The 17,585-nt window shown below is 47.5% G+C and overlaps 1 protein-coding gene across 1 annotated transcript in view; it reads left to right on the forward strand.

The window, feature by feature from the left end:
* Positions 1–6,306: 6,306 nt before the first annotated feature.
* Positions 6,307–17,585, forward strand: part of LOC112549714 (myosin-11) — a 37,410-nt gene continuing 26,131 nt past the window's right edge. Inside the window, exons 1-8 of the mRNA XM_025199880.1 lie at positions 6,307–6,406; positions 7,347–7,766; positions 8,251–8,402; positions 10,276–10,415; positions 11,428–11,525; positions 13,305–13,395; positions 15,884–16,009; positions 16,813–16,938. Coding sequence (XP_025055665.1) covers positions 7,597–7,766; positions 8,251–8,402; positions 10,276–10,415; positions 11,428–11,525; positions 13,305–13,395; positions 15,884–16,009; positions 16,813–16,938 — 903 coding nt within the window. The 5' untranslated portion in view covers positions 6,307–6,406; positions 7,347–7,596. The remainder of the gene's footprint in view (positions 6,407–7,346; positions 7,767–8,250; positions 8,403–10,275; positions 10,416–11,427; positions 11,526–13,304; positions 13,396–15,883; positions 16,010–16,812; positions 16,939–17,585) is intronic.

A 17,585-nucleotide genomic window follows, 5' to 3' on the forward strand; every position in this document is an offset into this window, starting at 1 on the left:
CCGCCCAGCCCAGGGCGTTCCTAGACCCCCCTGCCCCTCCCCCCAGTATTGGATCCCCCCTCGCCTGCGGGCAGAGTCGTCCACGCCCGCAGGCTCCCCCGTGTCCCCTTTCCTTGTGCTTCACCTGCCACCTCACCCTGCTCGTTACCTGTCCCCCAAGCCCCCTTGACGCAAACCCAGGAGCCGTCCCCGTAAGGGCGGGGGGCAACCATTGTTCTGGGCGCAAGGCCCACGTGTCCCGCACGCATCAACCAGGCCTCGTGACTGACCTGTGACCTCACTCCCGTCCCTCTTTTCTGCTGATTTGCCCCAAGAAATCAGTTCCTGTATCTAGCGGTCTCCCTTCTTCCTTCCCACCACCTCCTGGGGCCTAGCAAGCCGACCCGGCCTCTCGAAGCGTAGGAAGTTCATTTGGCAGGGACCTCAGGAGGTCACATCTAGTCCAACCCCCTGCTCCAAGCAGGACCAGCCCCAACTACATCTTCCCAGGCAAGGCTTTGTCAATCCAGGCCTTCAAAACCTCCAAGGATGGAGATGTCACCACCTCCCTAGGTAACCCGGCCCAGTGCTTCACCACCCTCCTAGCGAGAGTTTTTCCCAATATCCAACCTAAACCTCCCTTGCTGCATCTTGAGCCCGTTGCTCCTTGTTCTGTCACCTGCCACCACAGAGAACAGAGGTCAGTTCTTGGTTCAATGGTGAAGGACGGCTTTGTCTCCTCTGCCCACTGCCTGGCGTTGAAAATCATGCACGGTGGGGATCTCAGGAAAACAAGGGCAGAGAAGCTAACGGCACGGACCAAGACGTGTATGGTTTGTGGGTCGGTCAGTGATAGTCCTGGAGCGCTGCGACCTGCAAAGGGCAAGTGGGTGGGAAGACACGTGTGGGGCTTTGTGAATAGGAAAACAGCAGTTAGTGTAGATTTGAGGGTATTCTCCTTAATGCTTGGTGCATATTGGGGTGCCAACCCGCCAGGATTGCCCTGGAGTCTCCAGGAATTAGATATAAATCTCCAGGAGACGGCTGAGAGTCACCGGAAGATAAATGATAGGGCATTCATTGAAATAAATATTAAATGTTGAATCTGATTTATACAGTAGTCCAGTGGGTTTTGAAAATGTAATAATCATGTGCGTTTGCCTTCCTGGCCTAAAGTCCATGCACCTTAATCTGTAACTGATATACACAAGCATGTGGGCACGCTCGTGTGTGTCACAGGCACGTTGGCATTCGGGAAGCCTCCCGGAATAGATTCAGAGTTGGCAACCCTACCTGGATGGTACTATCCAGTTGTGTTTTGTAAGGGTAATACACCAGTGCTCTTTATACACATTAGTGCATAACGGTGGTTCTCAACCTTGTTAGACTCAAGGTCCCCCTCAGAAAGTGCACGCTCTTAGCTTTCACCCATTTTTGACTATGGAAAAATAATAGAGCAACTCTTCTGTGACAAGGGTGTAGGTTGCAGCCGTGTTGGTCTAAGGACATAGGCAGACAAGGTTCTTTGGGTAAATCCGATATCTTTTATTTGAGTTGTTCTAATAAAAGATATTGGATTTACCCAAAGAACTTTGTCTGTCTTCTGTGAACTCAAAACGACCATAGCAGCTCAGAATGGTTTTGAAGCTTTGGTTTCCTGTTTGATGCCTCTGCGTTTATCTTGTGAATCATGTTTGCCTGCCTTGCAGTGCTACATTGAGTGGCACTCATGAAAGACTCTCCAGGCACCCCAAGGTGCTGCAGCACCCTGGCTGAGAATAATTGGTGCATACAGTAAATTCTGCTTTGTTGCGTATTGATTATTTGCCTACTTTCCAGTAGGTCAAAAAACATTTACTATCTCTTCAGTTAAACATCACCTGATTATTTACATAATGGGTTTTTTTTAGCATATTTTGGTTTATTGCATAAGCCAGGACTAGAAAAAGAAAGCCAAAGACAAATAATGCAATGGTTGAGTAGAGCAGTACGAAAAAAGATTTCCTCTCGCAACAGATGATTTACCATAATGTTTCAAGATATGAAATATTTTTGTAATCTAGTTGTTTTACAGTGTATTTTACTTTTTTTGAGATATATTACACATGATTCCTTTCATTAACCACCCTATTGCCTATATAGGACTGTTCATTCAACGGTATGTCTGAGAGAAGGAGAATTGATCAGTTTTGTGTGAGGTTTCCTTATTCATTACACACGTATACCATCACATGTAGGCCTAAGATGTAAATAAACAGCAATTCCCATAGTATTTCATTTATTCAGCACCCAGTCTTTAAAAATGGACAGAAAAATGTGTGGAATGACTTGCAGTTCAGTGCCACATTAGGATCAGGAATTATGCTATCTGTTTCTGTTGCTTTTTAATGTATTTTTTGCAATTTTTTTCTGTTCCATTTATTAGTGTAGTCCACTTATTTGTACAGTTTGGATGGATGAATGGGTACACAAGTAACAGGAACATACTGCATTTATTCTTGACATTTCACCAACTGTACCCATTTCAAACAAATTCAGAAGTCTTGGTTCCCTAAATCTAAAATCACCTACATCTTAGTCCTTAAAAAAGAAGCAGAGCTGGAGTATGGCATGTAGATCTGGAAAAGAGTCAACATCTGAATACATTCACACCCAGCTCTGCCACTAACTGATTGTGTGGCTTCAGGCAAGTCACTTAGCTTCAGCATTCCCATTTGTCATGTGGGTGCCATTACACTAAGGCAAAATCATTGGTGTAATTCTGTTGAGTTTGCTAAATTACAACAGGGATATTTTTGGCCCCATATTTCTATCTAATCTCATAGGCTTGTTCCATGAATCAGTGTTTGCTCCACAGATACTGTAGCTGGTCGGTAAAAGCTCAGGGTTCTTGTTCTTTTTCTACTGAGACTAAATAAAAAGGGAAAGGTCCCAACAGCCCACTGAGCCCAGTCATGACTGGCATTCAATTGACCATGTCAGAATTTGGCTAAAATGCCTTTATTAAATGCAAAGGCCAATAGCAGTTGTACAGTTTCTTTAAATGAATGGTCTGAAATACTGTAACAGAATGCGAACATGTTAGATAACAGCTTTGCAATACTTATAATGACCACATCAGTGCAGTAAGATTATCGTATGCATTGATCATATGCTTGTAATAAGTCTAAGCTCAGAGATCCACGAAGGCTCAGACTGGCTGGCTTCGGCACAGCTTCACTTTGCATTAGCAAAGAAACCCTCTCTCTCACTCCATTTTACGCCCCTAGATTTCTCACTACATCATTTTCTTCTCAGTTCAAGAAACTAATCTGATATAGCTGGAAACTTAACATGTATTTATCTTGCCTTTTCCAAAACAATGCAACTTCCTTTGGTAGCGTTCAAGTGATGTTGTGGCCATGCTTTTCCAGGAAATATGAGGAAGGCTACCCGAAAGCTCATCTAAGTCTATCTTAACCATGAAGTTGATCCATTCTTGATGAGTTTTTGCTGTAGACACCCAGGGCTAAAGCCTGGCATGCCATTCTGGCACCGTTACCCACCTTTCCTTTGGCAGGCAAGATTTTTTGGGTAGATGTGATATTTTTTATTAGACCAACTGAGTAGTTGGGGTAAAGTTATTTTTTTTATATCTTTTATTAGACTAACTGTTAATAAACTTAGACCAATTTTATTATCTTTTATTATTTTAGATAACTTTTATTAGACTAACTGAGTAGTTGGAAAAAATAACTTTTCTCCAGTTACTCAGTTCATCTAATAAAAGATATTACATCTACCCAAAGAAGTTTCCTGCCTATGTCCTTTGACCAACACAGCCACAACCAAAAACCCTGCCACCTTTTCTTCTGTATTCGCATATCCATGGCTCTTCACACTCCCTTCTAACAGTATTAGCATTTTCATTGTTTTGCTGTGATTTCCTCTCTGTCTTTCTCAAATCATGCCTTCTTGGGATTGTCAGGCTCATACCTGATAAAACATTTCATCAGCTATTGCAGGGGTGGCCAAAATGCAGCGTGTGCGCCACAAGAAGCACAGGCAACCTCTGTGTGTGGCATGTGGTGGAGGGGAAAAGCAGTACAGTGACAGAGCAGAAAGCAGAGCATGATGCAGAGGAAGGAGACTGGGGTGGTACTCAGGTTTGGGGCTAATTTGTAACATGCCTGCCAAAAACATTGGCCCCTGGTGACCTGTTGCGTTGCATTTAATCATTCCTACAGTCACCAAAGAGGCAAGTTCAGCAATAGCAAACCATGACCATCTGTGCTAGGTTACTTCTTCCAGGGAGTTGTTTTGCTAAAGATAGTTTGCTTCTTTCCCCCATGAAAGGGACTCTTCACTCTTGGCTTGGCTGTTAATGTAAGAGTGTGTGTGCCAATTCAGGGTCTAAGTTTTGGCCTCCGTTGTAGACGAGTGTAGGTGATCTAACTTGCCTGCAGCACTGGGTTCCTATAGTATGTAATCGTTGGGATTTTGCTCTCCCTGGCCACTTTGAACTGCTCCCCCCACACACACACTTTCTCCCCTGCCACACACACTTTCTCCCCTGGTGTCTGCTGTGCCGTGGCTTATGGGCCACAAACTCCCCCTGTTTTGAAATTCCCCTGCACTGTGGCTTCTTGCAGCCATGTGGCAGGGGGACTCTCTATCAGAGAGTGTTTGGTGCTGTAGATACTCCCTGGAGAGGAACAGGACTCACTGCCTCTTATCTGCAGCACAGGCTTGCATTCCTCTAACTGCACTCACCAGATGTTGCCAAGTCTTGTGATCTAGCCACCAGTCTTGCAACATTAGGTATCTGCTTAAAGCCCCCAGCTCCTGGAGTCATGAGATTAAATTAGCTTGCTCTTTTTTTTTAAGGAAGTTTTTAGCACTTTGGGTTGTAGAGAAAACCCTGAAAACATGACCCTTGAGTTCTCAAAAACTGTAAGGCAGAGGAAAGAAGCTTCTCTCACTTTTCTTTATAGATAGATAGATAGATAGATAGATTGTGTGTGTGTGTGTGTAAATCTCACAATATTTGTGATTTTTTTTTTAACACTTAGGTTTAGCGGCTTATATCCATGGGTCTGGCAACTCCTACCAAAAATGGCCAATTCAGAGAAGGGGATGGATGGATGCTGGACATTCAGGAGAAGGGGGTGGATTCTTCCCAATGAAGTCAGTCCTCCCCCTTGAGCGCAACAGTCCTCCCCCTTGAGTGCAAATGTGTCAATGAAAACACTCACAAAGGTATAAGTGGATGCCAACTATTAATAGCCAACAAGTCATGTATGGTATGTGAGAGAGATTTGATGGAAACACTGGAAGGTTTCTGAAGGTGAGGAACGAAGGAGTGCTAATGTCTGTAGCGTGACATACCAAACAAAGCAGCAGGGGAAAGACGCTGAAACATGCAGCTGCAAACAACCCCAGCCTGTGGCAAGAAAACTGCTGTGTGATACACAAGATTTTCCACTTGTTGCATTTCAAGACGAGAAGGAATAAAGCATTGAGGGGCAAACTGAAGTGGCTTAAATATTATTTTCTTGATAATTAATATTCAAATGGGAAGTTGCTGTCTCTCCCAGCCCTGTCACTGTCCTGTGATGGGATTTTAGGCAAGTCAGTTTATTCCTCTGTATTTTTTTTCCACTTCCACCTTTTGTGTCTTGTCTGATTAGATTGTGGGCTGTTTGTGGCTGCCAGCTCTGTCTGTTCCTGTATCCCTCCCAGCACCTTAAAAGCATGAAGTTGAAGGAATATGGATTTGTTTGTTTGAAGAACATAATTACTGTGGGAAGCAGAAAAATGGGTTTTGGGGTTGTGCTGAGAGGGCTGAGTTCAGCAATGGGGTGGGCTTGGCTGGTAGGTCTGGCTAGATGCATACCCTATGCCAATACTATGCCTTTCTATCATTGACAGAGACTCTGCAAAACACAGATCCACTGGGCTTGGTGGATGCCAGCCTCCCCTGTGTAGAAACTCAGTGGGTCACAACGACCCCACTAGTACCCAGTTAGTGGAAGGGGCAGGCTGGGTGTTTCCCTGCTTGCTGCAGTTTTACTTTTGTTACTGGAGAAATGTAAGGGGCAGACGAGAGGACCCAGGTGTGTGCAGCTTCTTTGAAGGGGACAAGGCAAGCACAAGCTTGCCTTGATCCCAGTGAGTAACTCCCCAAAGGCTGGTTCCCCATCCTGCCCCTTCCACCCCTCTTCCACTGGCAGCCACCTGCATTTCACAATCTCTGTCAGTCTATCAGGAGAGGGGAAATGGGCACTTTGAGGCTTGTTGCCTGCTCGGTTGCTGTGGCAGCAGCAGTCCTGTGTTCCCTGGCTTGGGCAGACGTAGTGCATGCAGCAGCTCAGCATAAGGACTAGACTCCCAGGAGAGCTGATCTCTAGGGATTTCTGAGGAGCTGTGGGGGGGCACTCACTGACAGGTAGGTGGATTTAAGCTCTGCTCCTCTCACCAGCCCCAGGGTTGCTCCTATCCAGAGCCTGGAGCAGGTGGACACAGCTTGGGACTTTCCCACTTCGCGCTCACTAGGCAATTGTGGCACTTCCTATTGAATGCCCTGTGATGGCAAACACAAGCCTTTTGGAACAGAGATGGGGGAGAACAGCATGGATCAAACGGTGTTTTGGGGGGGAGGAAAGGTTCGTCCTTTGAATTCTTCCCATTTGAGGATCAGGTGTTGCTGAGAAATTCACATAGACTCCTTTACCGACTGCTTAGCATCTCCAAGTCCACGATAAGAGTCTCAAGCAACAATGGCAGTAATGTTTCATGCCCACAGTTCTGTTCACAGCAGGCTCGACCAGCTAGGGACTTAGCTGCTGCAGCTCTTTATGCTCCTGCCATCCCCATAGCAGGGAAGAGCAGCCTTCAACCTTGTCACTGCGGTAGGACATAAGTGTTCCTAGTTTTGATCTCATTAAGGCAGTCACCACAGTAAGGAGAGATGGCAGCCAAAGAAGGTGGAAAGGAGAAATGTCTGTGTTTGTCTGCATGGGCATTTATACCAAGCTCATCACTGTGGTCTCTGAAAAGACAAAGGCAGGGGTTCCCAATGGGTCAAAACCATCAGTGAGGGCCACACATTCATGTAAGAGAGGGAGATTGCAAACTCCCTCCCATTCTTTCTCTCCAGTCATCTAACCAAGCAGATCTGCTCAGCTGGGCACAGCTGGGTCCTCCTCAGATGCTAGGAGCTGCCTCAGCTTATTGTGTTGCTTGCCACAGCACTGTGGGAAGTGGAATGGAGGGTTCTGGGGTAGCCTGGTAGCAAGTGATTGAGAAAAGGGGCCATGGGTAAGATACCGAGTAGGAATTCCCATTGTGGGTGCGCACTGACCTTTTTTGTTGCCCTTGGTTGACAGGCCCTTGATACTTCATACCACAGCTGGATACCATCTCCTCCCAGTGCCATGGAGCTAGATCTGTGACACTTCCCTTGGAAGCTCCAGGGAAGCAGCACCAGGTCCCATGACAAGAGAAGACGTTTCTGAGACACTGCTGCCCTGATGATCATTTGGGGAGGTTGTTCCCTGTTCCATTGCACCACAAGGCCATAAATGTCCCACCAGAAGTGGAGCGGCTTTACTAGCTTGCCAGCCCAGTACAGCAGTGATGGATGCTTCCAGTTCAGCACTGACTTGGGGTCCTTGGGCTGGACTGGCAAGAGCCTTGAGAGACACAGGAGAGGTCCACGAGCATCTCCACCCTCCTCCATGTTGGAACTGGAAAGAAGCTACATTAACAGCTGCCCACTCTTGGGCAGGGCCCCATTCCAAGCAGAGGTAATGGGACTAGGCCGACCTCTCTGCTGGGGGTGCCAAAGCCAGGCAATTCACTCTGGGGCTTCATAATATTTTCTGGTGGGGTCATTCTCCACTCCTAGCCTTCTGCTTATCACACTGTGGCCCTTTATGTCCCATTGGCTGGTCTAAGAAGTGGAGCAATACACCCGCACCCTCCTGACCTCCCACGTGGCATAGAGGCACTAGGTATCACCTCTGACACACCTAAGTGGCCCTCTCCCCACACGGATGCTTTGTTCAAGCACTGAACAGCCAGGATTGTTTGTGGGGTAGTCATCACTCTTCCTATGATTCTTGTATTTGGTCAGACAATCATGCCTGTGAGGACATTAACAGGGGACGATTCCAGTGTTGATGGGAGGAGTGAAGGGAAGAGGAAGAGTATATGTGAAAGTAGGGGCTGGGGACAAAAATAAATCACATCTGTCCTTCACATCAGTGGTCTCTTCCTTATCTCATTCAGAACTCTCTTCCTGGGACACAAGGATCTCTGGAGCCCAATCCCTCACACAACCCCTGGAAAGTGGACAGCAGGGGCTTTCTCAGCTCCCAGCTTGTTGAACGAGCCAGGTCCACGAGCCCCCTGCGAGGGATCCACTCTATCAATAGTGGGATGTAAGTTCATCTTCCAGAATGCTTGGGACAATGACCTGGGGCCAGGGGGAAATCAGCTGGACATATCCCTGACTTTGCAGGTGAAGGACTTCCTGGTTGAGATGGTTTGGAAGGAACCTCTCCTATGGAAATACAATGTATATGTTGCAATAGGTTTTAGAAAGGAAGGAAGATCAGTGAACGCCCTGTACAGCTCCTTTTTTTGAGCAGTGAGTAACCACTGGAGCTCTCTGATGCAGTGCAGTGTTGGAGCAAACTGTTTATTTCGTTTCCAAAAGGTTCAGATGCTTGCAACTGCACAAGCACCACCAGCAGTCCTATTTGTAAGATAAGACAGTCAGGGCTATTCATCCTCCAGCTTTGGGGCAGCAGCTGATCACCAGTTGTAGCCAGGAAAAAAATCCCTGGCAGGGTATAACATTGTGTTGATAGGTACTGTACTCAGAGAGGTCTTCTTCTTCCTCAGAAGCATCCAGCAGTGGCCAGACTTCACTGCAGGGATCTCAACTAGATGTCTGTCCAAGATAGACTTTTCCAATATTCTTAAACACACAAGCAGGGCTGTGAATTAATAGGCAAAGATAACACATATCATATTTTTTTATATTGCACTAGCAATGAAGCATGACTGTTATTTTGGAGAGGCTGGTTTTGTTTACCCTAGTGCTGAGACATGCTACACATCTGCAATCTCCATTAGTTTTACCAGGAGTTAAAGGTACTGTGCTCATCTCAGGACCAGGTTTTGACTATGGCCTGCATGCCCATTCTGGTTCTGCCATCTCGTATGAATAGAGAAGATGGTGTTTCTGCTCAGACCCTTTCAGATCCTATGATGGGATACAGTGGAAGTTGTAGTCCAGTAGATTCTGGGGCACCTTTGGGAACATAAACCTAGTCTTCTCTGCATTTGCCTGAGGACTCCCTGGAGGTATCAGATGTGAACTGTGAGCTTTCTGAACCTTTCCGTGGAATGGATTGAAGGATTTTGAATGTACGAGGAGACATTTCCTTCCAACTGCTTCTAGAAAATATGAGTAAAGTAAGAGTTAATGAAAACTAACAGGTTGCTGAGTTTTTAGTTGTAGCTGTGTTGGTCTAAGGACATAGACACTAGCAGGCAAGGTTCTTTGGGTAGATGTGATATCTTTTATTAGACCAACTGAGTAGTTGGAAAAAAGTTCTTAGCAAGCTTTTGGGTGCAGTCACTCTTCTCCAGGCATAGAAAGTCTCTGCTGTTCTGAGACTGTAAGGACAGTAAAGAGTTCCTATGCATGAAGAAGGGTGACTGCACCTGAAAGCTTGCTAAGAACTTGTTTCCAACTACTCAGTTGGTCTAATAAAAGATATCACATCTACTTAATTAACCTTGCCTGAAAACTAACAAAACATTCATAGAATTGGGAGGTCTGAATAAAAAACCCTCCCTTCTCGATCATTCAGGTTCCATGAGGGCAATACCTTCCTTGTTCTCCAATTGTCCAATGTCCAGATTCTCCTAGGAAAAAATGGAGTAGGCAAGATGACTGTTCCTAAATGTGTCCAGAATTCACTATGCCAGAGGGTAAATTCTGATTGATGGATTAGGGAAAGTCATTGTCATTCTTGAAGTCTTCTGTGAGCTCTTCACAAGGCTCTGACTTCCCAGGCTTTCTAGTCAGTCTCTAAAACATAAAGGTGGTCTCTCTTTTCCTTGGCAGATTTTTAACTAATGGTGTGGAACATGCCAGGAAACCTATAAGCCCACCAGTCAGAAGGAGGCATTCTCTGTCTCGTCTCCCAGATCGGGATACAGAAGAATATAACCCCTCGGAGCCATTCACTCAAAGGGTGTGGAGTGGATCAGAACGGGACTTGCATCTGTCTTTACCAGCACAGAGGAGAGCTGAGCCAGAGCTCTGTCTTCAGAAGGCTCCCAGGGGTCTGCGGTGGCAGGAGGAAAAATTGGAGAAGTGGGATAAGAAGCTGGCACTCAGCAGTGTGAAGTATGAGCTGCTTTCTCTTAAAAAGAAGGTAAATGAGTCTCTCCACAGTCTAGAGAACTGTGTAAGAACCTGCCTGGTCTGGACACAGGAGTAGTTATAGGTCCCAGTCTTTCCAGATGTCCACCTGCTTGATTTCAGTCAGGGCTACATGTGCCTTGGACCTCAACCAGCTCTGAGGTATAGAGACATAGCACATTATGCCTGAGAGAAGGCCTGGTTTGGCCACTTATCTGTCCCCTTTGGTTGGACTTGGGCATTTTTGGGCATGAGGATGTCTCCTGTACAGTAGGGCATGATGGTACTGCTCACCCTCTCTATGCCAAACCCATGGAAGGACTCTCAGGACCAGGGCCATCCCTAGGGGATGGCAAATCAGGGTGACCACCTTGGGCTCTGCACTTTGGGGGCCCCCGCAGTCAGTGCCGTATAGGGCCTGCTGTGGCTGGCACTCACCGCTGCTGCTGAGAGCCGCTGGCTCTGCCACCACTGCCAAACGCTGCCAGCTCCAGCCACTTGCCACCTTCCCCACCCCCCCGGGCCCCGCACAGGCTGATATGCCCCAAGCCCCACACACCCCTAGGGACGGCTCTGCTTAGGACACATCTGATGTGCCTGGGAGGTGGCATAGAGCCACCAAGACACAAGATCTGTCCATTTGCTCCATAAATGACCGAGTGGAGTGCTGTGGGGCATGCCTAAGGGTTTGCTATTTGCCAATTTTAGATGTGCTGGGCAGGGCTTGTTTCCCCATGACAGCTCCAGGCTTGGGAAGGAGGTTGTGTAGTCTAACCACGACCTCAGTGACTCTACTAAGCTCTGGACCAGGCCATCTCTTTAGTGAGTTGCAAACTGTAGCAACTCCTCTAAGGCATTAGGACTTAGTGGAGCAGCTCCTCGTTTCTATCCAGTCTGTATCATAGAGAACAGAGGTTGAGCCTCCCCTGGCCTTGTGCTCTGCTAGGGTTAGTATAAAACCCTGTTTCTGGGGGAGCAAACTCTGTTGAGCTTTGAATTCTTCTCTGACCTGGTCTCTTCCATAGCAGATGGAGAGGTCCCTGGCTCAGCTAGAGAAAGAAAAGAACTGGCTGGAGCTGTCTCGCTACGAAGACGAGAGGCAGAGCGGGGACCTGCGTGAAAAGTGAGTGGACTGGGCTGGGTGGTAAAAAGGCTTGGGTTAGTGATTCTAGGCCAAGGACATGTAGGATTCAGGCAGCTGGGACAAGAGAGAGAGGCGGTATTTCCAGGGAGGATTGGTTCAGATAGCAACACAAGGAGCTTCCTATTTAACCTGGGAAACTGCTGCAACTTGATGAAAGGTGGGGAGCCAGAGTGGGTTTTTCAAAGGAGCCTAAGAGAGTTGGGCACCTACATTCAGTGGGAGTTTGGTACCTCCCTCCCTCCCTTTGGCACCTACCTACCACCTACTTCTCTAGGTCTTGTAGCAAGCACTATACTATCCTTTTTAGTTCCTGGCAGCATTAGTGGGGCAGCAGTGATGGAAAAGCACCACTTAGATCATGGGGAGAGCTTTGGTGGCCACACGGGATGGTGGCACTCAGGCTCGTATGATAAATAAAAGGTAGTAACTGTTTACTGGGGGCAGTCTGACATCTGAATTGCTGGTTGGGGTAATGCTTGTGTCTCCTGATGCTTGAGACCAGCAGCTCAGAGACAGAGACCCACAAGGCATAGAGATCCAATCCAGCCTAGGTCAGTAAAGAGTGACTAAGAGTCATTGCTATAGAGATGGTCTCCATCGATTTCCAAGGGGACAGGTACCTTCATCAGTAATGCCACCTGTGAGTCTGGCAGTTGGGCACTTCTCACAAGCCTTGAATTCACCGCATTAACCCTGTGCTTATTCCTTTGGGTGCATTAGGGGAAGGGGCTGGAGTAGAGGTGGAAGTTAATGGGGGCATCTACACGAGATGCTACATTGCCATAAAAACAAGCTGTGGTGACATAGCTCGTTGCTACAGTGAGTAGCATCAGTGGGCATGAACCACGATGCCACCACGACTGCAGTAGCAATGAGCTACTGCACAATAGTTCATTGCTACTGGACTGTAGGGTCAGAAATGACCCGTGTGCCGCTGGGACTGCGCAGTACCAACTGTGCAGTGGGGTGCACATGTAAACGCACCCAGTGGGTGACAGGGGCTGCGAGTGAACATGGGGCTCTGGGCAAGATGGTAGTTTGGGGTCTTTTTAGAAAGGGCACAGGGAAGGGATGCACAGAACAGCATTTCTCAACCCATGGGTTGCAACCCAAAAGTGGGTTGCAAGAATACTTCAAAAGGTCACAAGTGGGGGAAAGGGCAGGGGGGGAGCTGTGTGATCAGACTGACAACACCAGGGCTAGTGCCCGTGCTCTTGGGGGCAGGGCAGCTGGGAGACCCTGCTTGGGGGCAGGAGGGACCATGACCAGGCTGTCTGGTGCAGTGCAGAAGCCGCAGCCCAGGGCAGGTGTGCCACAGGCCTCCCTTCCTTCTCCTTCCAGCCCATGTCACTACTGCCTACATGAGCCAGAGCCACCACAGTCACTGCTGGAGGGAGCTGGGGGGGAGGGTGGCAGGGGGCTGTGGGTTGGGAGTGAGGGGCCCCAGGCATGGCCTGGTGGGGCAGGGGACTGTGGGTCCGGCGTTGGCAGGGCCAGGCATGGGGTAGGTTGGGACAAACCATCGATCTTGGCAAATGGGTCCCAGTACAAAAAAGGTTGAGAACCACTGGCATAGAAGAACAAGGGTCCAGATGGAGCATGAGAGCTGTTGAGTCAGCTGTAAGAAGTGCCCTGATAGGGGAATGGGTGGGGATGGAACATTTAAAATGGCACAGGGAGAATTGGGGCAGGAGCAATGGAATAGCACAGTCTGTTTGTGTTTGCACATGTGTGTGCCAATGTTTACATGTTTTCTAGGATCCTTCATTTGGAGATGGAGATGGCAAAGGCTAAAACCTGCTTGGGCAGAATGAGGTGCTGCTCGGTCTCACCAACTCCCCGCTCTGCGGTAAGGAAGGCCTGGGCATGGTGCCTGAACTATGCCTAAAAAGGCCAGCAAAGGCACTGAACATAGCAGGATCTGGGGAGCGGCAAATTAAATCACATGCAGTGAAGACACTAGCACTGGCATGGGGCCACAGGGCTTAGCACCACATTCATTAGAGAAATGAAGACTCCAGGAAGGGACAGCACTTGGGGCTGTATGCAGTATCCAGTGTAGAACTGGTCCCAGGCTGGAGCTGCACAGGGGGGAATGCAGTATCTCTAGGCACTTGGGCTGCTTTAAAGGGCTAATATTTGGGGTCTATTTCCCATGCAACACAGTTCCCATGCCACACAGAGAAGCCTGTAGAGCAGTCAGCCTATGCACTTGGTGATTGGTCTCAGACTCTGCTACAAAACTGTTAACAGGCTCAGGATGCTTTGACACTTGCCATCCTGAGGCAGCAAACTATAACAAGGTCAGATATCATTAAGGAACACTCAGGAGCTAAATATAGCGCAGGGCTAGGAGAGGGGGGAAAAAGACCAGTGACCATGAAGATCCCAAAGAGCTCTGTGGTCCAGTCTGAGATCTTAAGGACAGCTTGGGTCCTTGGTCTTGCATGGGTATGTGGTGTGGGGACAAAAAGGCTAAAAACAGGCATTGGTTTTATCCAGGATCTGATTGTCTGGGGCTTTGACTCACATCTAAACAGGTGGGAGGGTTGGGGTGGAGGTGGCAGGGCTTGTCTACTCAGAGAGCTTGAATGGCAGTTAACTCAAATTAGCCCTTGATTGTCCTGGAAAAAAACGTGTTTTCTGGGTGCTTCACAGGTGCTTAAAGTGGGACAATGGGCTGGTACTCTGGCTAAAAACAGATGTAGGATTTTTCCAAGATAAAGCCTTTTATTCTGAAACCCTACAGACATTCAAGCCCATTGTCCCACTTTAAGTACCTGTGAAGCATGAAGCACCATGATAATGCTTTTCCCAGGAGAATCGGAAATTCCAGTTAATTGCCATTCAAGCTGTGTGTGTAAAGGACTTTTGTCCACCCCCCCCCCCCCCCCCTTGATAGTTCAAAGCCCAGGACAATCAGACCTGAAGGATCCCAGGATAAAAAGCTTTATCTCAGGAGAAATCTGACATCTAATTTTAAGTAAAGAGCCACTTGCTGCATCCCAGTCTCCAGTGCTAGAAGAGTCGATGTGCCACTGTGAAGGGGGTGGAGGAGGCATGGTGTCCTGGCCCGGCCCATCCTGCCACACTGAGTGGCCAGCTGCAGGGAGGGTATATCATGGACACTTCACTGGGCCATTGTTCCTTCTCCTTCATAGCTCCATGTTCTCTGGGGAACTATAGCTCACTGTCACCTGAAGAAGGGTGTTTGTACTGAAAGCTTACAAAGAACAAATTTTCCAACTATATAGTTGGTCTAATAAAAATATCACATTTACCCAGAGAACCATGTCACCCTTAATGTGGGGCAGTGGGTAATTGGCACAAGCTGGCCTGTAATGTGAGAACACAATAGATATACTTCAGGCAGCAGGCAGGTGTGTGCGCGCACGCGCACACACACTCTCTCACTTTGGCATGTGGTTGAAGCTGGTCCTATTACAAGCAGCATTTGTTAGGGACTTGGCTTTCTTGTGGCTAGCTGATCAAACTATTGCCAACCCTTACATTATAAATCAGGAGATATTTTTAAAGAGAAAAAGTAATTTCTGAGTTCTTTTCGTTTCCCATTTAGTTTCCCAGCCTTTTGATCCCATGTGGGTCCCATTGTGCAGCTTTTCTTTGCTGCTATGAGTGCTGGATTTTTTTTTTAGATAAAACCTGGGATTCTGCTGAAATCACATGAATCCTGCAGTTGGGGCTTTTAGAAAAGCACCCAGTATATCCTGAGACTCGATCTAAAATCCCAAGTATTGCCCATCTTTCCAATCTGGTCCTCATTCCCGGGAATAAAGATTTGCCTAATAATTTCCAACCTGGTGGTGGGCTTCTGTCTCAGTCTGTTCACTCTGAGAACAAGTCTACAAGGTATCATTGGTCACCTGAATCACATGGTGTGGATTCCTCCACTTGAATTGGTTGCTAGATTTTTTTTTTCCAATGGGAGAATGATGAATACTAATAGTGTGCTCCCATGGCAGATTGCTGGTGTTAATATTTGTGAAATGATCAGATGTTATCACTGTTTCACTAATCCCCGGCAGTCGTGCAAATGCTTGTCAATAGTGAATCAAGAACAAGCAGAATGAGCTGAGTGAAGGAATAGGTGAGATTTTCTGGTTTGTGTATGTAAGAGATCAAATTGGTTGAATGAGAATTAAACTCAGTAAGTCATTCTGAATAAGTCAGAAAGCCAAACTGGGGGCTTTCACTGAGATAAGTATTTGCAGAGCCAGCTGGTTGGTGTTTGCCCATTCCTACGTGTGCTGTTGGGCCATCAATGACTTGGGTGGCACATCACAGCTGGTTGGGGTACCTTCTGTGTTGATCCATAGGGAAGGAAGGAGCAGAGCCAAGAAATGACAGCTCTTCAAGAAACCCTGAGTAGCTTTCAGGACCGACTGAAGGACTTGGAGGGAGAGCGAGAGGAAATGGCCCTTCAGCTGAGCTCCACCAAAGAAGTAAGTCCCTTGGTCTTGTCCTACATGCTCCCCCACTTTTGGAAAGGACTTGCCTATTTAGGATCCACCTGCAATAAATCCATGGGTTGGAGATAACAGACCTGGTTATCCTGAACCTCATATGTGGGAAGTCTGGGCTGGGAATCACCCACTTCAGCTCCCAAAATGCAGGCTGCTTGAATTCCAGGTGATCCCCTTTAAATAGGAGCAAGGAATCACTGAAGAGCAATAGAAGTACTTGCTCAGGCACACAAAACCAGGATGCCCCAGGCCATGCTGTCACATGCATCCAGTCCTATTCATTCACTTCTATGTCATCCTCACACATAGCTCTTAGGCCCCACTTCCTGGGTGATGGGTGATCCTCTAAGAGTAACTACCCCATAATTCAGATTTTGTTACTAGTCCCTTTGGCCAACCTCTGGCCAATAGTGCTTGTGCATCATGAGGTTTTCAGCTGTAGGATGCACGCTTTTCCCCCAACCTCAGTCTCCTTCCTTCCTCACTCAGGTACCTGAGCTCTTTGCAGGTCTCCTGAAGAGCCTGCATGTCCTTCCCTTGGCCTCTAGCATCCTGCTGTTCCCCTAGCAGCTGAGTGCACTCCATCTCCAGAACCTGGATCTGGTTGGTGAGGATCTTGGTCCGTGGAAGCTGAACAAGGAGTTGCCCACTCTCATACTTGGCTGCCCAGACCCTTTGCCAGCTTCTTTCCAGGAGGGGACTCCATTACCCTCAAAATTCATATATTTGTATTGAGACAACATACCTCCTTTAGAGTCTCTGTGCTATCTTTTGGTTCCTAGGCTCAGCAGCTGGCTTTCAGTCAGACCAGTGAGGCCAATCAGAGAGCAACAGACTTGTTTCAGGCAAACAAAGCCCTGCATGAAGAAATCAACAGACTCCAAGCAGCGTGCAGTAGCATCAGCCTGGTATGTAGATGGAGCAAATGCATGACTTTGAGAAACAAGCCACTTCCAAGTTAATGGCTACAGGTTACAGAGAGGGGCTTCGTGTGGAGCAGATGAGTCATGGAAACAAGAAAAGCAAGATGTGATGGGTGTGTGAGAGAGGCAGAAGTCTTTGGACACACACGTCAAGGCGAATACAAGTATGATTCATAGCTTGGCCTGAGTGTGTGTATTACACAATGAATTAGCTTAGTGCTTATGTGCTACCTGGTATGTCATGTACATAGGGGTCATAGGAAAGGAGGGCTGGAAGGGACTTCATAAGATCATTTAGTCCAGCTCAGGATCATCCCTAACTAAACCGTCCCAGCCAAGTCTATGTATAACCTGCTCTTGAAAATGTCCAGGGGTAGAGATTCCAGGGGTAATGCCTGGCCACCTCATAGTCAGAAAGTTTTTCCTAATTTCCAAACTAAATATCCTCTGCTGCAGTTTAAGGCTATTGTTCCTAGTCCTGTCTCCTATGGCCAGAGGGGATGGGCTATCTCCATCTACATGCACATACTAATGTGTTGGTGGGTATGTCATCTTGTGGATGACTCAAGCAGAGGACACAAATCCTACTGCTATTGACTAGGCTTGTGTGAATGATAGATTTTCGGTTCAGC

This window comes from Alligator sinensis, unplaced genomic scaffold (genome assembly GCF_000455745.1).
Source record: "Alligator sinensis unplaced genomic scaffold, ASM45574v1 scaffold1097_1, whole genome shotgun sequence".
NCBI lineage: Eukaryota > Metazoa > Chordata > Crocodylia > Alligatoridae > Alligator > Alligator sinensis.